Raw genomic sequence first — 25,728 nt, 5'->3', positions numbered from 1 at the left:
GACAGGACAACTCTACCACAGAGCAGTACATAAAGGGTAGCTACCAGAACAAGGGAGACTCCCTTTTTCCAAGGAGTCCCATGGAAAAGACAAAGGGTGATCTCCTGAGGAGATTCCAACTGGACTCTAGAAGAAAACCTTTCCCCTTGAGAACAGCTGGACATTGGAATCATCTCCCAAGGGAACCCAGTGGATTCCCTTGCACTGGGAGAGCCTGAAGGCTCAGCTTGACAGGGGTGCTGAGCCAGCTCGTTTACACTACACCATCACCTAGAAAAGTTGGAGGAGATGGTCCTTGGGGTCCCTCCCAAGCTGGCATTCTGGCATTCTGCAAACATTTCTCCCAGCTACCTGAGGACTGAGCAGTTCAAGGCGCGTGCAGTGGAACAGCAGTCGTGGAACAGGATTGTTCTGCTTGCAGATGCAATTACTGAGGAAGAGCAAAGACAGCTTCCAGCTGACCTAGATTTTTTTATTTAGCAGATGAGACTTCACTAATTTCTCCACTGCTTTGATGATTCTCAGGAAGGAATATATTAGAATAAATTACTCCCCTAACACAGAGGCCCCACTGGTACCCGAGCTGCATGCAGATGAAGCTGGTAAGATGCTCGCCCTGTGGATTTCAGGCACACACTGACAAACACACACACACACACACACAATGCTGAGCTGGATGAACCCTTCCCAAGCTGGAGTTTCAATTCCTGTGGTAATTACCGCTTCCCAATTTAAGGGCAGGTGTTCAGGACCCGAAATCACTTCACTTTTTATAGCCCACGAGTTACAGAAATGACAGCTAAAATACAGACACCTACAGGCACGTTCAGACAGACAAATACCAGGGGGTGAAGTTTCCAAAGCACGCCCCTGCCTGCGTCTCTGCAAGCCCAAGGGCACCTAAGGTCACCAGGACCTTAAGTGAGATGTGGGTACGGAGCAGGGAATTCAGCCCCTCACTCAAAACGGCCACGCTGGAAGATGATCCCTTGTTGGGGAACGAGCAGTAATTGAGCACATCTGGGAGGTAGGAAATGAGCAGTTTCTCCGAGAGGGAGACAAAGGAACACCAGCAAAGTGCTTTCAGAGAACCTCCTCGTCCCCGCGGCTGTTCGAACACCACAATAAAGGGGTTAAAACCGAAGCAGGAAGTTAAACACCCAAACCCCATGCTCCTGACCCTGGTGAGAACCACTTTTAACACAAAAGAGCACAAACAGGGCCAAGGGGGGGGGGGGGCGGAATCCTCCACTTCTACAAACACACAGCCTTTCGTTTTCTGAAGAGCTGTGCCCACGCCCTTCCCCCCACATCCACCAAGCCAAAGTTTTCAGCTGCCACCTGCCAGGAGGTGACAGTGACACACCTTGCCCGAAGCCACCTTCACAGAGGGGAAGGACAGAGAGAGAACAGCCAGCTGGCCTGGCTACCATGGACCACTGCACTTCGCAGACAGGACAAGGAGAAGCACCCATCTGTTCCCCCATCTCTTACCCCATCACAGGGACTCGCTAGGGTGCTGCTGGTCACCTGCTGCTCATAGGCAGCCACAGTCTCGGCGGTGCTAGAGTGGCTGAAAGGTTTGACAAAGAGGAAATCGCTCTGGTCAGACATGGGTGAGAAACAAGAGGTGTAGTTGTGTGCCTGGGAGGTCAGGCCCGCTCCTCCCACGTCCAGGTACTTGATGAAGCCATCTGGCTTCATCTGCCCGTGGAAATGGGAAGCAGGCTTACGGCTACCACCTCGGCAGCAACCCACAAAGGTCCAGCCGGCAGCACCGGCTCTGAGACACCGGGCGGCCAGCAAAGCAAACATCACGCAGGACACCAGGGAGATGGACACCAAGGAGATGATGAGGTAAAGCGTTAGGTTGGTGTCCTTGGGAGAAGATTTGGGGAGGTCCAAGGACTTGGCAAAGTCCTGCACGCTGTTTTCCTCGGGAGAAATGACTATGACCACCGAGGCCGAGAGGGACGGTACCCCATTGTCCCTCACTTCGACCACCAGCCTGTGGGGATCTTCCGTCTCCCTGAGAGCCTGGGCCACCCTGATCTCCCCAGAGCGCCGTTCCACTTGGAAAGGCAAAGCATCAGTGCTCTCCTGCAGCTGATAAGACAGCCAGGCGTTGTGGCCACTGTCGGCATCAACAGCTACGACTTTGGTGACCAGATAGCCAGGTTCTGCCAAGGCTGGGATGGTCTGGTGGAAGGCAGAGCCCTTAGGGACGGTGGGGTAGACGATGGTGGGGGCATTGTCGTTCTCATCCAGGACAAACACGTGGACTACAGTAGTGCTACTGAGCGCAGGAGAGCCATCATCCTTCACCCCCACAGGCACCTGGAACACCTTGTCCTGCTCATAGTCCAGAGCCCGCATGGTGTAGATGGTGCCATTGTCCTGGTCGATCCGGAAGTAGGTTGAGATGGGTACCTCCTGAACCCCGTTGTCCAGGATGGAGTAAGACAGCTTGGCGTTGCTCCCCTCATCAGGATCCGAGGCCGACACCGAGAAAACAGAAGTGCCGGGCAGGGCGTTCTCCTGCACGTAAGCGGTGTCGAAGGGGCTGGAGAAATTGGGCGCGTTGTCGTTCACGTCAGCGATCGGCAGGTAGAAGGTTTTTTGGGTCACCCTCTGCGGGGACCCCGAATCCACAGCCCTCACCGTGACATTGTAGCCGCTGGCCTTCTCCCGGTCAAGGGGGCCGTCTGTGACCAGTGAGAAGTGCTCTTTAAAAGACGAGACCAGCTTGAAGGGGAGCTCCTTCCCTACCTGCAGCCGCACCTGCCCGTTGGCCCCCGAGTCGCTGTCCTTCACGCCGATGAGGGCGATCACGGTGCCCGGGGCAGCATCCTCCTGCACCGGGCTGGAGAGAGAGGTCAGCACGATCTCGGGGCTGTTATCGTTGATGTCGATCAGTTCCACTCGCAGGTGGCAGTGTCCTTCCATGGCTGGGGACCCCTTGTCCCTGGCTCGAACGGCGATCTCGTAAGCACTGGATTCCTCGTAATCCAGAGGGGCTTTTGTCCTGATCTCCCCTGTCCGGGGATCTAAGGCGAAGAGCTTGGTGAATTTCCCAGGTGAGTTATTGCTGATTTTGAAAGAATATTCCACATCCCCGTTGGGACCTTCGTCCAGGTCGGTAACATTCAGCTTGGTGACCAAAGTGCCCACCGGCACATTCTCCTCCAGGTGGACCTTGGATACGGGTGGCTCACAGACAGGAGGGTTGTCATTTGCATCCAGGACATGGATGGTAACCCTGGCAGTGCCAGATTTCACCGGGTTGCCCCCGTCCAGGGCTGTCAGCGTCAGGTGGTGGACAGCCACTTTCTCCCTGTCCAGCGCTTTTTCAAGTACGATCTCGGGCATTTTAACTCCATCTCCCCTCACATTGATACTCAGGGCAAAATGCTTGCTGGGGCTGAGCTCGTAGGTGGAGATGGAGTTAGAGCCCATATCTGGGTCTTCTGCTACCTCCAAAGGTAGCCGAGTCCCAGGGTTGGCTACCTCAGTGATCTCCAAGACCACTTCTGGCTTGGGGAACTGGGGTGCGTTGTCGTTCACGTCGAGGACGTCCACCTCGACACGGTGGAGCTGGAGGGGATTCTCCATCACAAGCTGGAGGTGCAAAGAGCAGGTGGGGCTCTGCCCGCACAGTGCCTCCCGGTCCAGCCTGCTGTCGAGGAGCAGCACACCTGCTGCCAGGTCCACCTGGAAGTGCCGCTGCCCACTCTCGCTCACCAGGCGTAGGTTGCGGGTGGTCAAACTCCGCACATCCACCCCGAGGTCCTTGGCCAGGTCACCCACCGAAGAGCCCGGCTCTCGGTCCTCGGGCACGGAGTAGCGGAGCTGAGCGCTGCTGGGAGCCAGCAGGCAGGAGAAGGCTGTGAGCAGCAGCGGGAGCTGCCATGGCAAACTCCGTGCCCCGAGCATCCCGTGCCCGCCGCTGTGTGTGCGCGGAGCAGCGCGGAGCGGAGCGGCGGCGGCGGTTCCACACAGCCTCCCCCGCCTCCCCGCCCCCGCTGCCGGCCCCGGCAGCCGCCGCCGTGCCGGAACCCCCGCGACCCGGGGAGGCGCGGGGGGGTCCGAACGCGTTGCGCAAGGAGGAAGCCGCCGTGCCGGAGCCACCGGAGCCGGGCAGGGAAGAATGGAGGGGGCTGGGGGGGAGGACAGTCGCAGCCCGGGCGGCTGAGATGCTTCTCGGCAGGCAAAGGCACACAAAGTCGGCGAGCCGGGGGGACGGACCGAGTGACAGTTTTACGTCTTTCCACAGCCCCCTCCTACTCCTCCTCCTCCTTTTTCTCTCTCTCCCTCCTCCTCCTCCTCCTCCTCCTCCTCTTCCATCTCCACTGCCTTCCCCAAAATACGCACGGCGTAGCTCCCCCCCGACACACCCCGCCCCGACGCCGCCACTATTCCCCCCCCCCTTCCCCCCCCAACCACACCCTGCTGCACCAGGAGGGTTCCCGGGGAACTCCCGGTAATGGGAACACACCCCCCACACCCACCCCGTTCCGCCATGTCCGGCTGCTAGAAACGGGAAACCGGCGGGGATCCACCTCCCCAAAGTCAGCTAGGGGGATGCCGCATCCCGAGCTGCTCCGGTGCCGAGCCCCGGCGGCCACCGGTCAGGCGTGTGGGGGGAGGACACACACGGTCCCGAGCTCACCTCGCTGCAGTGGCTGCGATCCGGCGGGTGGGCACCGGCGGGGGCCGCGGAGGGTTTGACGAACATGAACTCGCTGATGTCCGAGACGGGCGAGAAGCAGGAGCGATACCGCGGGGCGGGGGGTGCCGTGGCTGTCACCTGGACGCCCATCACCGTGTCCCCTTGCTTAGGCTCATAGTGCAAGTGCCCGAAAATGTGGCTGGGGGGGGGCTGAAGCGTGTTCACACTCTCCACACAACAGCCCTGGTTGGCAGGTGCTGAGCCCCGCCGCAGGCACCGCACGCCCAGCACCACCAGTCCCACCAGGGAGATGGTGGAGATGAGCACCAGGGACACAATCAGGTACAAGGTAATGGTGGGTAAGCCCCCACCGTCCGTGGCCCGAGCCTCGGAGCCCTGCAAGGCCTCCGGGCCCCTCTCCTCCACCAGCACCACGAGCGTGACAGCTGTGGAGAGTGGGGGCTCCCCGGCATCCCGGACAACCACCAGCAGTTCATGAGCAGAGGCATCAGTTTCCTGCAGGGCCCTCATGACCCGGATCTCCCCAGAGCGCAGGGCCACGCTGAAAAGCCCTGGCTCTGTGGCTTCCACGAGGTGGTAGGAGAGCCAGGCGTTGCGCCCCGAGTCCGCATCTATGGCCACCACCTTGGTGATGAGCGCGGGAGGGGTGATGGAGGGGGAGATTCGGAGCTGGGTAGCAGAGTCCTCCCCGGCCCTGGGGAAATGCACCTGCGGAGCATTGTCGTTCTGGTCCACTATGAAAATGTGAACCAGCGTCCTGTTCCTCAGGGCTGGGGAGCCACCATCAGAGACCTCCACGTGGAACTGGAGATAGGTGGTTTGCTCATAGTCAAAGGGAAGCTTGGCAGAGACCTGCCCACTCGTGGGATGTATGGAGAGGTAGCGAGTGGGATCCAGGCCCGGATCTGTCCCGCCGGCTCGCAGGATGGAGTAGGAGAGGCGGGAATTCTGCTCCGAGTCAGGGTCGGCAGCAGAGACTGTAACCAGCACGCTGCCCACCGGGTTGTTTTCTGCCACCAGCACTTCATAGGACGCCTGCTCAAACTGGGGCGCGTTGTCATTGACGTCCGCCAGGGTGATTGGCAGGATGGTGTGGCGGGAAAGCGGGGGACTGCCCAGGTCTGAGGCAGAGACGGTGACGTTGTAGTAGGCGACACGCTCCCGGTCCAATCGGGTGCTGGTTAGCAGTGAGTACTGGTGCTCGTAGTCCTTACGCAGTTGGAAGGGAAGGTCTGGGGACACGTGGCACTGGACCTTGCCCTGCTCGCCAGAGTCCCTGTCTCTGACGTGTATCACGGCCACCACCGTGCCTGGTGGTGCATCCTCACTCAAGGAGCTGGAGAAGGAGGTAAGGATGACCTCAGGTGCGTTGTCATTGACGTCAGTGATTTCCACCACCACGCTGCAGTGCTCCTCCATCGTGGGCGACCCCATGTCTTTGGCCTCCACTTCGATCTCGTACACTGTTGCCTCCTCGAAGTCCAGGTTGCCCTGGACACGAATCTCCCCCGTTTGCTCATCGATGGCAAAGATCTGGCGCAAGGCAGCTGAGTTGTGGCTGCTGAGGGAGTAGCGGATGTCTCCGTTGGGCCCTTCATCCACGTCCGTGGCATTTAACTTCACCACGAGGGTGCCCAGGGGTGAGTTCTCCACCAAGCGGGCTCCATACGATGGTTTGTCAAAGACAGGGTGGTTGTCATTGGCATCCAGGACCTGAATAGTGATGCGGATCTTGCTGGACTTGGGGGGAGAGCCTCCGTCTTCAGCAGTCAGGACCAGGTAGTGGAAAGCTCTGAATTCTCGGTCCAGGGCCCTCTCCAGCACCAGCTCAGGGAACTTTCCCCCATCGGTGCGTGCCTTCACGTTGAGGTTGAAGTTCTCATTGGCACTCAGGTGATAAGTCTGCAAGGTGTTGGTGCCCACGTCGGGGTCTTGGGCAGGCTGGATGGGGAAGCGGGCACCCAAGGAGGCCAGCTCATAGATGCGCAAGGACACCTCTTCACTGGGGAACTCCGGGGGGTTGTCATTGATGTCCAGGATCTCCACCTCGATGCGGTAAAACTCCACAGGGTTCTCGATGGCAAGTTTCAGGTGGAGGAAGCAGCGAGGGTTCTGCCCACAGAGCTGCTCCCGGTCTATTCGCTCGCTGACCATTATAATGCCGGTGTTCACGTTGACCGAGAAGTACTGGGAATCCGAATCAGACAGTACCTGCAGGTTAGCTGCCGCCAGTTTCGCCACATCGGTGCCCAGGTCCTTCGCGATATTGCCCACGAAGGCTCCCCGGGTAAGCTCCTCCGGGATGCTGTACCGGATCTGCGCCGAGGAGCTATGCAAGAACAAACAGAAGGAGACGACACGGGGCAGCCCCAGGGCCCTGCCCGCCTGCCCTGCCCTGGGCATCCTTGCCGGCTGGGCGGCCGGGGAGCGATGCCCTCCGCGCTCCGGGGGCCGCGCTCAGCGCTCGCCGCTCCCATTCATTGTTTGGGGCGGACGCGGTTCGGTGGGGAGGGGGCGACGGGAGGACGCCGGGGCTCCGCGCAAGACGCTTCGCTATTGGCTCTCAGCCCTTAGCCGCTCCTCCAATCGCCGAGCTCCTTTCCCAGGACAGCAACACCGGCGCCAATCGCAACCCGCGGACTGTTGCCGCGCGGCGCGAACCTGCGCGGAGCTTTCCCGACAGCGGCGGCGGCTCCGCGCCCCCCGCACCCCCCAGGACCCCCCGTGGCAGGGTAGCAACAGCGGCCACGGGGGACATTGGCGGGGGCGGGGTGGGGGGGGGAGGGAGGGCGGAGAGAGAGCCGGGACATGAGCGGTCTGGCCGCCCGGCGAGCCCTGTACCGGCACCGCCTTCCCCCTGCCCCGTGGCTCTCACCTGGCCGGAGTCCCGCAGCGTACCGGTAGCGGAAAAGAAAGCCCCGGTTTCCCTCGGTAGGGTGGCAGAGGGCGGGCAAGGCCGGAGGAAGGTGAAATCGCTCCGGTCGGAGCCTTGGGAGAAGCAGGTGCTGTAGCACTGGGACTGGGAGTCGGTGGGTCGTAGGGTGACCTCCATGTACTTGAGGGTGCCGTCGGAGTTGATCTGGAGCTTGGGGCTGGAGTGCTTGAAGAAGTCCCGGGAAGGCGACTCGCTGAGCCAGCAGCAGCAGTAGGGCGAAGGGGCGGCACGGCCTCTGTGACGGAGGCACCGGGCGGCCAGGAGGGTGACAGTGGCCAGAGCCATGGTGCTAACCACCGCCAGCGCGATGATCAGGTAGAGGGTCAGATCTGGTTTCTCCTTGGCAGCAGCCAGAAAATCCCGAGGTTTATAGCTCTCCTCCGGGGCTGTCTCCTCCAGGGCCACGGTGATGGTGACAGTGGTGGAGAGTGGGGGATCACCATTGTCTGTCACCTGGACAACGAGCTGCTGCACTGCCACGTCTGTGTCCTGGAAGGCACGTGCCGTCCGCACCTCCCCGGTGTACAGCGACATGTGGAACAAGGAGGGGTTGGTGGACTGAGGCAGCAGGTGGTATGAAAGCCAAGCATTGTGCCCAGCATCCGCATCCACTGCTGTCACCTTGGTGACCAGGTAGCCTGGTGGGGCAGAGAGTGGAACCCTTTGGGGTGCTGGGCCATCGCTGTCACTGGCAGGGTACAGGATGGTGGGAGAGTGGTCGTTCTGGTCCAGCACAAAGATGTAGACGGTAACGTTGGCATGGAGGGGGGGCGACCCCGAGTCCCGCACAGACACAGAGACTGGTAGAACCTGCAGCAGCTCAAAGTCGAAGGTACGCTGAGCATAGAGGTTGCCATTGTCAGGGTTGATGTGAACAAAGGAAGAGGTGGGGGCGCCCTGCACTTGCCCGCTCTCTATGGAGTAAACAAGCCGGGAATTAACCCCGTCGTCAGGGTCCGAGGCAGAGACAGTGCACAGCAGGGAGCCCGGCGGGTTGTTCTCTGGCAGGAAGGCATCGTAGGAGGGCTGCGAGAAGTGTGGGGGGTTGTCGTTCACATCAGATATATTCAGGAGCAGCGTAAGTGTTGAGGTGAGGGCAGGAGCCCCACCATCCTGAGCAATCAGTGCCACTACATACTGTGAGGTAGACTCTCGGTCCAGGCTCTCCCTAGTAATCAGGGAGAAATGGTTCTGAAGAGACCTGATGGCAAAAGGCACGTTGGGGGAGATCTCCAGGCTCACAACCCCATTGGCCCCCGAGTCTCGGTCTCGTATGTTGAAGAGCCCCACGACAGTCTCTGGCGGGGTGTCTTCTGGCACTGGGTTCAGCAGGGAGGTGAGCAGCACCTCTGGTGGGTTGTCATTGGTGTCCACCACTTCCACCCGCAGCACACAGTGGCCCTCCATCTCCGGGACCCCTCCATCATGGGCTCGCACATAGATCTCATAGAAGGGTGATTCCTCAAAATCCAGGGCTCCCCTCACCCGGACCTCACCGCTGCGGGGATCGAGGGTGAAGAGCCTCCGGACCGAGTCGGAGGTGTGCAGCCCAAAGGAGTACTGCGCCTCTCCGTTGGGGCCCTCGTCAGGGTCAGAGGCGTTGAGCCGGAGGAGCAGGGCCCCCACAGGAGTGTTTTCAGGGACTTGCACCTTGTAGGTGGCACGGTCAAAGGTGGGTGCATTGTCGTTGACATCCAGGACCAGGACCGTTATCTGCGCCGTGCCCGAGCGGGCTGGGCTCCCCCCATCCACGGCCGTCAACACCAGCTGCAGTTCTGGCTGCTCTTCCCGGTCCAGGGCACGCTCCAGCACCAGCTCCGGGAAGAGTTTGCCATCCTGCTGCTGCCTGACGTCCAGGGAGAAGTGAGAGTTGGGGCTCAGCCGGTAAGAGCCCACGGCATTGGTGCCCACATCGGGGTCCTGCGCGCTCTCCAGGGGGAAACGTGCCCCCACCGTGGCAGACTCGGCGACGCGCAAGCTGCGGTGAGTGGTGGGGAAGCTCGGAGAGTTGTCATTCAAGTCCAAGATCTCCACTTCTAGACGGAATAGCTGCAGGGGGTTTTCTGCCACCACCTGCACTGACAGCACGCAGCTGGCAGCCGCTCCGCACAGCCGCTCCCGGTCCAGCTGCTGGCTGACCACCAGCGCTCCGCTGTCTAGGCGCACGGCAAAGTGACGCCGGCTCTCCTCCGAGCCCAGGCGCAACCTGCGACCCGGCAGCTCCTCCACCTTCAAGCCTAGGTCTTGGGCCACGTTCCCCACCACAGTTCCCACCTCCGACTCCTCAAGCACTGAGTAACGGATCTGCCCGGAGACCCAGCCCCAGCCGAAGAGCGCAAACAAACTCAGTACTTGCCATTTCCAAGCAGGTCGCTGGAGGCTGACGCTCTCCATGTCCATGTGTGTCCGGCCCGGGACGCAGCAGGCGCTAGGAAGCTGATGAAAAAAAATCCCTGGGTCTCTCTTCCACGGCTTGGAAAACAGCTCCGGGGCTCCGGCAGGCAGCAGCTCCGGCTGTCAGCTCCGAGCAGAGGGGGTGGGCTGGGGGAGGGGAACTGAATCACAGCCCCAGCGCGGAGGTGGAAAGGGGGGGGTGGGGGGAGAGAAGCAGATTTCTCCCCCCCGCTTCAGATCAGCTCCCAATTGGCCGAGAGCTGCGTCCTCTCCCTGCCAGCAGTCGGTCCCCGGACGTGCAGGAAGTGGGGGGCCTGAACTGGTATCAAGCAGGGCTGCCACCCCCAGCCTCCCCTCCGCCCGCCTGAGGCACTTGCTCCGAAAGCTCGCTTCCCGTTCACAGGGAAACTGCACGTCCTGGCAGCCTGGAAGCTTAGGTACAAGCCTTCCCTGTGCTCTCCCCCTTCCACAATGGTGGCTTCACATTGCACCCACAGACAAAGGGCAGCTGTCATGAACGCCGGCCAAAGGACTTTTCATGCCTGATGAAAAGGTGCTTGTTAGAGCCCTGAGGTGCCAGGGGCTCTTCTCCCACTCTTTTTCTCTCCCCCAGCTAATGCTGTAGCTGCTGCCCAGACCCTAGGGTTGCCTCTTTTAAGTGAGGCATCACAACCAGCAGTACCACTGTCACACAGAAGAGCTCACATTAGGACCGGGATGCCCATCCCTGGCAGGCCCCATGGGTGTCAGAGGCAGAAGACAGGAAGGCAGGGATGAGCAAGCCACTCAGAGCTGGAACACAATTCCACTAGTACCACCATCAGACAGGAGAGCTCACACCAGGACAAGGATCCCCACCCCTGCCAGGCCCCATGGGTTATTGGAGGCAGAAGGTGGGGAGGCAGAGATGGGTGAGCCATTGAAAGCTGGAATTGCTTCACACACACACCTAGGTGGATGCCCCCTCCCCATGCTGAGACAAGGAAGGGGACAACCTTCTTTAAGGCCCTTTCCAACACAAACTGTTCTATAATTCTATGATTCACAGTATCCAAGATACACACAGAGATGGATAGCAAGCCCACCAGACCACCACCTAATCACAACATCAGGTCAGGACATCACACTGGGAAGGAGGCCTGAGCCTCCCACCTAGCAGACACAAGTACAGAAGTTCTGTGGCAGATACAGCTTTGCAGATGAGCAATCTCCCAGAGGGCAACACCAGGGATCTCAGCCTCCCCAGCAGGGAGAGGAGCTGGAATTTCCTCCTCTCCCTGTCCTAGAGGATGGTGGGAAGCTGCAGGGTGTTAGCTTGGTTCACAGCCCTGCAGAAGCCTTGTGCAATTGAGCCCTGGAATCCTGTCCTCAGCACAATCAAAACCACCCTGACCTCCCTTTGGTGCATGCAGACCCTTGCGGGGGGTGGGATCCACAGCAGTGTGACAGGCAAGGGAGCCAGCTCCTATCTGGGACCCTGTCCATTCCCACCACCTGGGCACCAAGGGAACCTGGGGGAACAGGTGAGAGAGAATGGGTGAACCCACGCCCGGCACTGTGGATGGTGACAGGAACACCATCCGTGGACAGAGACAATGAAGGTGTGGCCATGAAGGGGCTTCACTCCCCTCTGCAGCCTCTCGCTGTCCATTCCAAGAGCGACGGGGAGGGACCACCCTGCTGCCAGTCAGGCAAAGACGGAGCAAGGAAGCTCGCGATTGGTGCAGAACTCTGCCTAGGTCCTACCTACTGCTCCAGGGGAAGGTAGGAAATATTCTTAAAGGACCAACGTAGCAAATCTCTGGGCAAGTGCATTTCCCAACATCCAGAGACCAGTACTTGCTTGGACCTACTAATTCCCCGACGGTGCCACCAGGAGAGAGCTGTCACAGTAACCTTGACTCTGGGATGTGCCCTGCCCTCATCCCAGGCAGGGCCTCACATAGCACAGCTGTGTCAGACATGACCACTGGCAGCATGGGGTGCTGCACCCCTGGGAACAGGTTTGGTGCTGCTGCAGTGCCTCAGCAGAAGCTTCCTGTGAAGCCCACGTAGGATTCTGTTCAGTGTCCCGGGGTGGTTTGGTCACAACAGCACCAGAGCAAGGGACAGGTTTCACACAGTGGATCCTGCTGTTATTTATGTCTGCAAAAGCCCAGGGTGGGGAGGCAGGAAAGGTGTCTAGGACGGAAATGTCCCAGTTCCAGAGGGCCAAAGCTCACCCTGTGGAAAGGCCCTGACCCAGACAACCCAGTGAGCTGAGGGATCACTGGAGATGCTGCAGGGTTGGATCCCTCAGGGCAGGACACGACACCTGTCACAGATGGGACCAGCACCATCCCCACTGCATTGGTTTTGGGGGTCTGGCCGTTGCACTGCAGACCTAAGAGGTGTAAAACCTTTGCAGGATTGACACAGTCCATAGCATTGGGCTGGATCTTCTGTCACCTCAAAGACTGAAAATCCAGGGCCCGGTGCCAGCTGAGCTGCTCTCTCACTGCCAGTGCCTTTCCAGCACTGGGGAGAAGGGAGGAGACACAGGTAGGGCTTAGGCTTGCTGCCTGCCTATTTTCACCTTCTTCCATCCCCAGTCTCAAACCATTTACTGCCCCCACCCCGGGGTGGCATCTTGCCAGGACCCTTTGGTAGAGGTGATATCCTTCTCCCTAGCTGTAGCTCAGCCCACACAATGCAGAGGAACATTTGATCCTGCAGCTGTCTCCACCTGCCACAGCTCAGAAGTGCTGAGTCTGAGCAGACTGAGAGAGCGAAGGGGGAGGGGTGGGGGAATGCATAAAATAATTCTGGGAGGTTTCTGCCTCTGCCTGTGATTTGGCCACAGCAAGCAGGCAGCACAAGCAGCCCCACACCCGGGAACAGCTTCCTCTGCAGCTCACTTCCTCCTGCTCTGAGGAACCTACCCACGTCCTGCTAGGAATTGATATGCTACTGGCACCAACCACCTTGGAAGCCCATCAGATGCCAACCCCCACCCCCATCTTCCACTGGATCCACCACCCAGCCTCACCTCTGAGGATCGAAGCATTCCTATAAATTGCAAGCTCTCAAATTGAGCTGCATCATTCCCAGCCGGGGAAGAAGCACAGGAGCTGCCTGCCATGCGCAGACGCCTTCACGATTGCAGTTTGCACTGTCAGGACATCAGACATCATCTGGAGACAGCACAGTTACAAACCAGGCAAGGCTTGGAATAGAGCTCTTAAAACAACACCTGGGTGGAGGACTCACCATCCTGCTCAGAGCCACAGTGCAGCTCAACGGAGCCCTGCGAGCAGCTGGGGTAATCTGCAATCCCACCTCCCCCCACACACACACCCTGGAGAGAACATCATGACAAGAATTCCATGGAAACAAAACCGGAATCATCAGGAAGCAAATATGAAGTGAGACACAGGAAGGACTGTTCTGTGGCCACAGTTTGTCCAGAGGAGGAACCAGCATCATCTTTCAGCTTTGCATGCTGCACATGGAAAGTGACACCTTGGTCCCTCGCTAGTATCTGGTGGCTCCCAGCCCCATTTTCACCATTACCTCCCCAGCCCACACCAGGACATGACGCTATGAGGCTACATTCCCCTCCCCTACAAGTGCTCCTCTTGGCTGCCTTTTTGCAAAGGGAAGGAAATCACCATTAGCAGTAACCTTTCTGCCAAGGATTTACAAGTGGTTGCAAGCTGACATCAGCTTCCCCTGCTTACTCATGCAAGGTGGACCCAAAACTGCACCGGAAAGACGAAGGCTCATGAACCTGAGAGAACTGACTCATGTGATCCTGCTCACCAGGATGCAAGTGTCATGGACACTCAGGATGGCTCATTTGACTCTGAAGACAACCTGGTCAGCCACAGTTAACCACTCACTCTTCAGAAGCACAACAGGATCCACCCAGCCCCCATCTGCTACCATATGCATACAGCACAGGTGAACCATGGCTCTGCCCGGCGCTTGGACATGCCATGGAAGGAGCTACATTACCTCAGCAGGCGCAGGGAGACGGCTGGCAGTGCCCACGATCTGGTGGTACAGCCCTGGCTCACCATTCCTCATGGTGCTCTGGCGACTGCCCAAGGGGCTGGAAGTGAAGGGCTTTTTACACAGGAGATCGCTCTGGCGAGAGTCCGTGGTGAGATAGACCTGGTGGTAGAAGTTGGGGGGGGTGTAGCCACCCCGCACAGCATCAATGTGGTGGAAGGGCCCTGGGGTCCTGTACATGGTGCTCCTGGAGCTGCTGTACAGCTCCTTCGACCGCCTCCACTTGTAGCACTTGAAGATGCCCACTGACAACATGGTGATGAAGAAAGCTGCTGACACCAAAATCACAGCCAGAATGAGATAGAAAGTCACATGCCTCTTGGGATCGTTGGCAGGTGCTACATCAGTGAGGTCAGTGAGCACCTCCTTGACCATCTCAGCCACAGAGATAGAGACAGTGGCACTGGCAGACAGCACGGGCTCCCCATGGTCTTTCAGCAGGATGACTAAGGTGTGCTGGGGAGCATCATCCTCCCGGAGCTGGCGGGCTGTGAAGATCTCCCCACTGTGCAGGCCAACGGAGAAGAGGCTGGGGTCAGTGGCCTGCAACAGGGTATAGGAGATCCAGGCATTGTACCCTGCATCTGCATCCACCGCCACCACCTTGGTGACCATGTAGCCAGCAGGAGTGCCTGGTGGCACCACGTTGGTGTAGGAGTCGGTGGCGTTGGGCTGAGGGTGCAGCACAGTTGGGGGATTGTCATTGACGTCAGTGACAAACACACTGACTGAGACGTTAGTAGCCAGAGGTGGAGAGCCACCATCCTGGACCTGCACCGTCATGCTGAACTCCACCTGGTCCTCGTGGTCCAGGGAGGTGAGCAGGTAGAGGGTGCCGTTCTCCCGGTTGATGGAGAAGAGGTGGCCTACAGTGGGGTCACTCTGAAAGAGAGTGTAGGAGAGATGGGCGTTGCGCCCGAGGTCCGGGTCTGTGGCGCTGACGTTCAGGATGGGGATGCCAGGCACGTTGTTCTCCAGCACATACACATCATAGGAGTCCTGGGAAAACTTGGGAGCGTTGTCATTGACGTCTGACACCTGCACCAGGATCTCTTTTACCGCAGACAAGGGTGGTGAGCCCGAGTCCTTGGCTGTGATAGTGATGTTGTACTCGGATGCCGTTTCCCGGTCCAGAGCTGCTTTCGTTTTCAATGTGTAGTAATTTTTGAGGGAAGAGCTGAGCAGGAATGGGATCCCAAGGGGAATGAAGCAGTTCACCAGGCCGTTGTCATGGGAGTCCAAGTCTGTTACACTCAGCAGAGCCACCACCGTCCCTGGGGCTGCATCCTCAGGCACAGGACTGTACACGGAAGTCACCGTCACCTCCGGGCTGTTGTCGTTCACATCCACAACTTCCACCAGGACTTTGCAGTGGGCCACACCAGGAACAGTGCCCTTGTCTTTAGCCTGTAAGTATATCTCGTACATCTTTGTTTCCTCATAGTCCAGCTGTCCCTTGACCCTCAACTCCCCCGTGGCCGAGTCCAGAGCAAACAGCTCCCGGACCTTGGCAGGCGTGTGGCTGCTGAAGGAATAGACAACTTCTCCGCTGGGACCATCGTCCAGGTCGTATGCGCTGATCTTGGCCACCAGAGTCCCACTGGGTGTATTCTCCCTTACATTTGCCTTGTAGGTGGACTGGTTGAAGACTGGGGCGTTATCGTTGGCATCCACAACGTCGATGTGGATCTGCACGTGGGCTGACCGTGGCGGGCTGCCTCCATCCAGCGCGGTCAAGACCAGGTGCAGCTCCCGTTGCTCCTCCCTGTCCAGCTCTTTCTCTAGCACCAACTCTGCATACTTGCTGCCATCCACCCTTGTCTGCACGTCCAGCGCAAAGTGTGGGTTAGCGCTGAGCTGGTAGGTCTGCAAAGAGTTAACTCCCACATCGGGATCTTGCGCGCTCTCTAGTGGGAAGCGCGCTCCGGCCGCCACAGACTCGCTGATTTCCAGCTTCGCCTGGCTGCTGGGAAAAACCGGGTCGTTGTCATTGATGTCTTGAACCTCTACGGTGCCACTGTACAGCTCCAGCGGATTTTCCATCAAGATCTCAAAGCTGAGGATGCAGGGAGAGAGCGCACCGCAAAGCTCCTCCCGGTCTATCCGGTCGTTCACCAGCAGCGCCCCGCTTGTCAGATCCACCTCGAAGTGCTTCTTGTTGCCTCCGGACACCACCCGCAACCGGCGGCCCGGCAGCTTCCCGAGGTCCAATGCCAGGTCTGCTACCACGTTCCCCACCGCCGAGCCTCTCCGCGCCTCCTCGGGGATCGCATAGCGAATAGCGGCGGAAACCCAGTTGGAAAGGCCGAACAAAAGCAAGAGGCTCAGTACCTGCCCCGTCGTCACCCCGCCTCTCCTCACAGCGACGCCGGTCATCGCACAGGACGGTCGCTCTCTCCGCTTCGTGCCCCCCCCCCCCTCCCCTGGCCCCAGCGCTGGCTACAAACCCTCAGCTCGCCCCCTCATGCCGCTGTCCAGCTCGCCCCGGGAAGCGGCGTCCGGCGGGGAGACGGGCAGGCATTGCTGTGCAGGCTCCGCCGTGACTCACTCACTCCCTCCCCCCTCCCTCTCTCTCTTCCTCCCTCCCTCTCGGGCTCTCTCTGAGACCTTCTGCGCCTCATCCCGGCTCCGAACGGGGCCGGGCAGCCAGATCCCCCCCGCTCCATCATTGGCCGACAGCGGCACACAGAGTTGCGGCCAATAACTGCACAGAGCTTCCGCAGGGTTACCGGAGTCCTTCCGCGGGGCCAGCTGCCCGGAGAGCCCCGCCGGGAGGGAGAGCGGCGTCCCCCAGCCCCACGGCAGCGGGGCTCAAACCTGTTCCCCCTGAAGGGAGGGCAAAACCCTGCGAGAAACCCAACTAAATACGGACAACCGAGATGGGAGAGACAGCGAAGATCGGGCACCGAGATCAACTGGAAGGGAAGGCTGGAAGAGCTAAGAATTGGTGGAGAGAATGACGCCGAAAGGGGCGATATGGGGAAATGGAGGGGGCGGAGGGTACAGCCCGGGGTAAAATTGCTGGAAAGAGGCAGACAGGGCAATAAGGGAAGGAGAGGTAAGCAGTGGCACTCAGGGAGCCGGGGTGAGCCATCCCTGGCAAAACCAGACAACTTTAGGTGTCCCTAGGGACCTTCGCAATACCGGTCCTCCCCCTCAGCCCCTTCTGACACCCCGCAACGTCGCATCGGCGTGACTGTGTGCCACCAAAGCAACAATGCCGGGGAAACAACGTGGATTTGGTGCTGCCGAGTTAGTAGCAACTCCTCCGGCCGCAGCTCCTACTACAGGGTTCCCAGAAGCATCGCCCCTCCTGCTCCCCACCGCCACCACTGCCCCAGCAGACAACTTTACACCCCTTCCAAATTGGCAGAAATCTCGGTTTACTACCAGTTTGACTCCCCGGTACCGGGTTCCATCGGGCGCAAGGAAATCACGGTCTGCACCGAGCCGGTTCAACCAGGAGAGGGAGCGATTCCCGTTCCCGTGCAGCCCTGCGGACCCCGGCACCGCGTAGATCACGGCACTAGCAGCGCCCGGGAGAGAACCAGCCACTTCCCGGACTAACCGCCTGTGTTTGGGCTTGTTGCTAACAACAATTCGTGGTTCTTCGGGTTTTCCCGACGCTTCGAGCGCCCACACGGATAAAATGACCCCAATTTCGGCGGCGCTTGTCCGTCACCCCCGCAGCTGCCACGGTGTGATGGGAAGGGGCCAAAGGATCTTGATCAGGCAGTGCCAGGAGCGCTGTCAGAACGCGGCTGTGGCCGAGAAACGCAGTGCCCAGGTGCGGCTTAGTGACATGGTTCAGTGGTGACCTAGCAGTGCTGGGTTAATAGACTCAATGATTTCAAAAGTCTTTTCCAACCTAAACGGTTCTGTAAGCCTCTGATTCCCAGAGCCGAAGCCGAGCCTCGTAAAGAAGAGGGAAAGGAAATAGACTAGAAATAATTTCTTAGGGAGAGGCACAAGCAGGTTCTCCATGCCCTGCAGAGCTCCCTCGGGAGTGTTTCTGGTTATCCATTACACTGCTGCTTCTCGTGGCTGAGCGTGTTGTAGAAAGGCTGAAAAGGATCCGCACCAACGTGGGGGACACGGCATCAGCTAGAGCAAGAAAGACCTCGGCTGTGGCTATGTGACCTCGTCCCGCAGCCCTGTTACATGCCGTGAGCACAAGGGGGCTACCTAGACACGCAGCGTTCCTGCTCTTATGTGAAGAGTCAACGATATCAAACACACAAACAAAGCCTTTCCCCTCTACGTGCTCAGCTATTTCCTTTCCTACTGAATAATCACTGCTAAGATAAACCTTATCAGCGCTACTTATCGTCCTTATCACCAGCCCACAGAATGTGATAACAGCATAACGTTTCACACCGATAAAATCCAAGGTTAGTCACCTTGGATTTGAATTGATTTGAATTCTGGGGCAATGCCAAAGCCGAGAAGGAAAATGAGAGGTTTTGAGCACCGCAGCTGCACTCAAGCACATATTATATGTCTAGTTTGGAGCTCCTGCAGACCAGGAGTGCTGAAAATAGATTCCTTTGTTCTCAAGCCCTTATACACCCAACTCCCAATTACCTCTCTCTCTTACATATATATATATAAATAAATTTAGAAAAGTCCACAGCTCTCTTGGAGACAACAATCTTCTGCCACTTCTTTTCTCTGAAGTAAGCTCTGTATTTTAAATTCTTTTCCCTATCCACTGCCCATTTTGTGTCTTTCCTAAACTCTCACCATGAGTATCACAGTATCACCAAGGTTGGAAGAGACCTCAAAGGTCATCAAGTCCAATCTGTCACCACAGACCTCATGACTAAACCGTGGCACCAAGGGCTACGTCCAATCCCCTCTTGAACACCTCCAGGGATGGTGACTCCACCACCTCCCTGGGCAGCACATTCCAATGATGAACGACTCTCTCAGTGAAGAACTTTCTCCTCACCTTGAGCCTAAACCTCCCCTGGTACAGCTTGAGACTGTGTCCTCTTGTTCTGGTGCTGGTTGCCTGAGAGAAGAGACTGACTCCCTCCTGGCTACAATCCCCCTTCAGGTAGTTTTAGACGGCAATGAGGTCTCCCCTCAGCCTCCTCTTCTCCAGGCTAAACAATCCCAGCTCCCTCAGCCTCTCCTCATAGGGCTTGTGCTCAAGGCCTCTCACCAGCCTCGCTGCCCTTCTCTGGACACGTGCAAGTGTCTCGATGTCCTTCTTAAACTGAGGGGGAGGAGTTTCTCGTCACACACAGACCCACAGACCCACATTCAGAGCTCCCTTGTCCACTTAGTCCCAGCAGCAGCAGGACAGAAAAGCAGCAGAGAGTATACTACAGTGAAAACAGCTCAGGAGAGGCATGGATGGAAGACTGAACATACCCATCCCCTGTATTTCCATTGATCTGGAGAAATCACATATCCCCCACTTCAATGGGAAACCCCAGTATTGAATGATACACATCAGAGCTCCTGAAAACCTCATTTGGAGGGGAAGGAGTGAAAATGTGTGACCACAAAAAGGAAATATTCCATCCCTCTGGACCAGGAACTCCTTCAGAGAAGGATTCAGGACAAATCCCAGACAAAACCACACAGTCCAGCATTTTCTCAGGCTCTGCCAGGGCTCTGGAGGAGCCAGCAGCAGCAATAGACTCAGATAATTTTGTGCTCGGAGCTACAAAGGGGCACCTACTCCCCAGATGGAATGGAAATGTTGAGTCATGGCTGTGTGCAACATCTTCCTTTTCAGAGGTTCAGAGTCCAAAAAGAACCAAGCTAGAAGGGAAAAGAGAGAACTAAGGAGCTATTGCCCTCACTGTATACACAGGCCAGGACAGATCACCCATTGTTATCACAGGGAAGCTCTCGCTCTGACAGAGATAATAAATAAAACAGATGGCACACCAAGCTTTGGACCTCACCATGCTTCTGCCCTCGTTCCATCCCATGTCCACCCCACCACTCCAGCTTAGTGAAAGTCACACCTCAAGCGGAACAGACAGCAGTACTGACTGTGGGATAAGAGCTTACCATGGGACAGGAATGCAGGTTTAGTGGACATGAAGAGAAGGACTGAGATGCTGACAACCATTCCTCTGGGAATGGAGATCAACAGAGCTGGGCTGCCAGGTGGCTGAAATAAGGAGTCTTGTGAAGATAAAACAGTCCTGTTCCTGCTAAAACTAGTGAAGCAAGGCTAAAACAATAAAAAGAAGCAGCTTCAAGGCAGATTTTGAAGACCGTAGTGCCCGAGCATCTTTGCCTACTTAACTGCAAATTGAAGATGGTATTTGACACCCCTCAGTATGGTAAGGAGACAAAGGGGCACATGCTAAACAGATATGACTCTGTTACTCAACTCTCCACCCAAATCACAGTAAAAGTCACCTAGAAGGCAGAGACTGCCAGGGTTAGGATAATAAATAAACAAACAATCAAATAAATAACACCATAGGAACATGCCTCTGTAGGGAGGAGGAAAATCTGTAGCAGAGCTGAGGGCTGTGCCCCTTTTCCTCCACCCAAAACAGGGACACCTTCACCTTCTGGGTAAGAAATGTAGCTTCAATATATGGCTGGCCGAATAGAATAGAATAGAATAGAATAGAATAGAATAGAATAGAATAGAATAGAATAGAATAGAATAGAATAGAATAGAATAGAATAGAATAGAATTGAATTGAATTGAATTGAATTGAATTGAATTGAATTGAATTGAATAGAATAGACCAGGTTGGAAGAGACCTTCAAGATCATCGCGTCCAACCTATCATCCAACACCATCTAATCAACTAAACCATGCAACCAAGCACCCTATCAAGTCTCCTCCTGAAAACCTCCAACACACTCCACCACCTCCCCAGGCAGCCCATTCCAATGGGCACTCTCTCTGTGTAGAACTTCTTCCTAACATCCAGCCTAAACCTCCCCTGGTGCAGCTTGAGACTGTGTCCTCTTGTTCTGGTGCTGGTTGCCTGGGAGAAGAGACCAAACTCTGCCTGTCTACAACCTCCCTTCAGGTAGTTGTAGAGAGCAATAAGGTCACCCCTGAGCCTCCTCCTCTCCAGGCTAAGCAACCCCAGCTCCCTCAGCCTCTCCTCATAGGGCTTGTGTTCCAAACCCCTCACCAACTTTGTTGCCCTTCTCTGGACACGTTCCAGTAAGTCAACCTCCTTCCTAAACTGAGGGGCCCAGAACTGGACACAGGACTCAAGGTGTGGCCTAACCAGTGCAGTGTACAGGAGCAGAATGACCTCCCTGCTCCTGCTGGCCACACTGTTACTGATGCAGGCCAGGATGCCATTGGCCCTCCTGGTTGCCTGGGCACACTGCAGGCTCATGTTCAGCCTACCATCGACCAGTACCCCCAGGTCCCTCTCTAACTGAATGCTCTCCAGCCACTCTGACCCCAGCCTGTAGCTCTGCATGGGGTTGCTGTGGCCAATGTGCAGAACCTGGCACTTGGATGTGTTAAATCTCATGCTGTTAGATTCTGCCCATCTGTCCAACCTGTTGAGGTCCCTCTGCAAAGCCCCTCTACCCTCCAGCAGATCAACTCCTGCCCCCAGCTTGGTGTCATCTGCAAATTTACTGATGATGGACTGCTGCATTTGCTGTATTTCTATTATATATTAGTCCTATTGAGAAGATTTGCAACTCCAAACATGTTGGATGTTACTCAGGATTAACTCATTCGAGATTGATCACTTCACAGTGCATTTGTCACCAGGAGCACCAAAACTGCTGAATCTGTGGTTAAATAAATTGAACTTCTCTATTATTTTAACTTTCTGAACCTGTGTAAGTAAGTTCTTTTTTTTGGGGGGGGGAGGTGGGGGGGGTGGGGCACAGGAAATGTTAATTTTGTCAAACAGAGACCTAAGTGCTGGGGCTCTGAGACAGGTGACAGTACAAATTCTGTCGTGAGGATTGCCATGGAAAACCGCAGCAGGAATCTAAGCGTGCACAAAGTGTCACTGCTCCAGCCACGACCGACAACTCTCAGGTGAGGCTGGGCAGGTCAAAAGGAAGAGTTAAGCTCACACACACCCCTACCCCCAACACACCCACGCCCCCGAGCAGGACACAGGGAGGCAAAGTTGAGCTCTGTCTGTTGCCCACAGATCACTGAGAGCAGAACAGCGAAAGGAGGAGATTCACATAAATCCGTAGACAGATCTCTCTGGCTCACCTGTCCCGAACTCTCAAGGTTAGGAGGATCCTTGCCAGACTGAGTGTCTGAACCAGGTTCCCCAGCAAGGAGACAGTCAGTCTGTGCTGCCGTCCCTGGTCTCAGAAATGTGAAGTCTTTCTGGCCCGAGTCGGAGGCTAAACAGACCTCGTAGGAGTAGGGCAAGGGCAGCGTGCTACTGCAGTAGTTGTAGGCTGCTTTTGAGCGCAGACTGGAGTACAGCTCCTTCTCGGAAGTTATGAAAACGGGAGGAGTCCGCGAGCGTCGGTATTTAAAGAACAATGTAAAAGCGACTGTGAAAACGAATAACACCGTGACGACAGCGAGAGCCACAACAAGAACGACGTTGAGATCAGACGTCAGCTCGGACACAGCGTCTCTGTCGCTCAGCTCCGGCAGCGCCTCCTGCAAGCTCTCGGCCAGCACCACGTGCAGCGTGGCCGTGGCCGACAGCGCCGGCTGCCCGTGGTCCTTCACCAGCGCCACCAGGCGCTGCTTGGCCGCGTCGCGCTCCGACACGGCCCGCGCCGTGCGCACCTCGCCGCTGTGCAGCCCCAGGCGGAACAGCGCCGGCTCCGGCGCCTGCAGCAGCTCGTACGACAGCCAGGCGTTGCGCCCCGCGTCCGCGTCCACCGCCACCACCTTGGCCACCAGGTAGCCCACCTCGGCCGTGCGCGGCACCACCTCGAAGGGCGGCGCCTCGCCTGCTGCCGACGCTGCCGTCGGCCACAGCACCCGCGGCGCGTTGTCGTTGCGGTCCAGCACGAAGATGCGCACCGTGGCCGTCGAGCTGCGCGCCGGCACCCCGCCGTCCTGCGCCCGCACCGTCACCGTGAACTCGCGGCACTGCTCGTAGTCCAAGGAGCGCTGCGCGTACACCGCGCCGCTCTGCGCCTCCACCGACACCGGCGGCGGTGCCGAGCCGGTGCTGCCGTCTTCCAGCCAGTAGCTGACGCGCCCGTTGGCGCCCGCGTCCGCATCCCGTGCGTGCACGCGCAGCACCGGCGCTCTCGCCGCGTTGTTCTCGGCCACGTAGGCGCTGTACACCTCCTCCTCGAACACCGGCGCGTTGTCGTTCACGTCCGACACCTCCAGCACCAGCTCCGCTTGGCTCGACAGCGCCGGGCTGCCCCGGTCCCTGGCCACCAGCGTCACTCGGTACTCGGCTGCCTTCTCCCTATCTAGCGCGCTCGCCGTCACCACTTTATACGAGTCACCCGAGGACGCCTCAAGCGATAGTGGCACCTCTCCCGACAGCTCGCACCGTACCTGACCGTTCTCCCCGGAGTCCGGGTCATTCACGTTCACCAGAGCCAACACCGTACCGATCGGAACGTCCTCAGGTACCGGACTTGACACCGACAGCATGGTGATTTCGGGTGCATTGTCGTTCACGTCCAGCACCTCCACCTCCACCTTGCAATGTGCCACCAGACCACCCCCGTCCCTCGCCTCCACCAGCAGCGTGTAGCTTCGCGTGTCCTCAAAGTCCAGCGCTTCCTGCAGCATTATGGTTCCGCTCTCCGCGTTCACCATGAACTTCTGAAGCACCTTGGCTGGCGTTTTCCCGAAGCCGTAGGTGATGCGGGCATTGGTGCCGGCGTCAGCATCAGTCGCCGAGACGTTCAGCACCATGGAACCCAGAGGCGCATCCTCGCGCAGGCTCACTCGGTACCGGTCCTGCGCGAACACGGGGGCGTTGTCGTTGGCGTCGGTGACGTTGATAAAGAGCTGGGCGGTGCCGCTGAGGGGCGGATCGCCGCCGTCCAGCGCCGTCAGCACCAGCCGCAGGCTCTGCTCTCTCTCGCGGTCCAGCGCTCGGCGCAGCACCAGCTCCGCGAACTTGCTGCCGTCCTCGCTGTCCTTCACCTCCACTTCAAAGTATTTGTTGGTCTCCAGCTCGTAGCCCTGCAGGGAGTTGCTGCCCACGTCCGCATCTTCGGCGGCTCCCACGGCAAAACGGGCGCCGGGAGAAGTCAACTCGTTGATTTCTAGCTGGAAATGATCTTGAAGGAAGCGCGGCGCGTTGTCGTTGACATCCTGGATGGCCACCTCCACGTGGAAAACGTTGAGCGGGTTGTGCACCAGGGCCTTGAACCTGATGGAACAGGTCGGTGCCTCACCGCACATCTCCTCCCGGTCCAGCCTCTCGCTCACATACAGCTCTCCGCTTTCCTCGCTCACGGTGAAGTATTGCAGCTGCCTTTTAGCGGCAGACGTCAGCCGCAACTTGCGTGCCGGCAGCTCTGCCGGGCTCAGCCCCAGGTCCCGCGCCAGCGGTCCCACCAGTGAGCCTCTGGCCAGCTCCTCGGGAATGGTATATCGGATCGGCTCCGGCGCCGCCTGGCAGCACAAGCTCAGCAGCACAGCGGGCAGCAGCAGCACTCGCCCGACTGCTTGCCGCCGCCTCGGGCTCTGCCTGACTGCCATTGTGTGCAGCTCCTCTCGCGCAGGGGCCGCCGAAGGGCACAGATCTCCGCGCCGGCTCGGGCGTAGCTGCTCCCCGCTCCGCGCCGCCTCTCGCCTCTGCGTCCCTGTGCCGCTGCCTCTCCGGCCAGCGCTGAGCGAGCGAGCAGCCTGCGGGGGCCGGACGCTGCGGCGGCTTCAGCTGCGGCTCCAGAGCCGCTCCGCGCTGGGCAACAGCGGCACCCGGAGGCACCGCCACGCCACCGCAGCCGCCTGATGCTCTCTGCTATCCGAACCGCGCCGTGAGCAGCGGCCGGGAGTCGGCGCCATTGGCCACCAAAACGCAGCATTCAGCTGTCAGCTCGGCGAGGTTTCCAGTCCCCGAGAAAAGGTGAGTCGGGCAGCTCTGTTCCGAGCTGGAAATGAGGAGTTCGGCTGCGGAACCTCTTACCGAGCGGCGGGGGAGTGCACAGACTTCGTGCAGCGGAGCTCAGGTAAGTACAGGTAAGTACGGCTGGTTCGCTGTACAGTTAACATTTGACACATTGCAACAGCTTCTGATGCTGCGGGCTGTCTTTCCCCCGCTCTTTTGTTTCATTTCTGCGAGCTCTGAGAAGCAAGAGCTACGAAATACTTCAGAGGAGAAACCATCGTGGAAAAGATTCATCAGACCTCCGGTTTTCTTTGAGGCATTTCTTGTTTGCATCGCTTACATTTTATAAGCGTCTCAGGGACTGGCAGAAAATGGCAGAAGTCTGCACAGGCAGAATCACCACTTGCCACTTTTGGAGACATTTAACTCATCAAACTTTTGAGAGTTTTACAAATCACAGACATCTCTGCAGCGTCATGCTCTGAACAAAGAAGGGTAAAACATTCAATCACAATTCCTTCTTTCCATGAACAAGGTAAGTAAGTAGTTCTAGGAACATGGATGGGAAAGAGGAGGAAAAGGTAACCTTGTGCCCAGAACATTTCATTTACCAGCGTGATCTTCCTAGAATCGTAAAGAGGAGTGCCACCACACAAACACAGCGATGTGTTCTCTACACAGAACAT

General features: G+C 57.8%; 1 protein-coding gene across 9 annotated transcripts in view; it reads right to left on the bottom strand.

Annotated features, from left to right (window-relative positions):
• Positions 1-25,728, bottom strand: part of LOC104299838 (protocadherin gamma-C5-like) — a 202,516-nt gene that overhangs the window by 32,149 nt on the left and 144,639 nt on the right. The window contains exon 1 of one of the 9 annotated variants that reach the window (XM_054168259.1): positions 22,264-24,778. The exons of 2 other annotated variants lie outside the window; for them this stretch is intronic. In XM_054168259.1, coding sequence (XP_054024234.1) covers positions 22,264-24,693 — 2,430 coding nt within the window. In that variant the 5' untranslated portion in view covers positions 24,694-24,778. Of the gene's footprint in view, positions 1-1,494; positions 4,299-4,669; positions 7,388-7,565; positions 10,877-13,047; positions 13,164-14,015; positions 16,498-22,263; positions 24,779-25,728 lie in introns of those variants that run through there. 6 more of the 9 variants (XM_054168258.1, XM_054168264.1, XM_054168263.1 and 3 more) reach the window with 6 other exon arrangements.

Source organism: Dryobates pubescens, chromosome 16, assembly GCF_014839835.1.
Source record: "Dryobates pubescens isolate bDryPub1 chromosome 16, bDryPub1.pri, whole genome shotgun sequence".
NCBI lineage: Eukaryota > Metazoa > Chordata > Aves > Piciformes > Picidae > Dryobates > Dryobates pubescens.
Note: the sequence above shows the minus strand (reverse complement) of the source record. Positions and strands in the feature narration are given on the sequence as shown.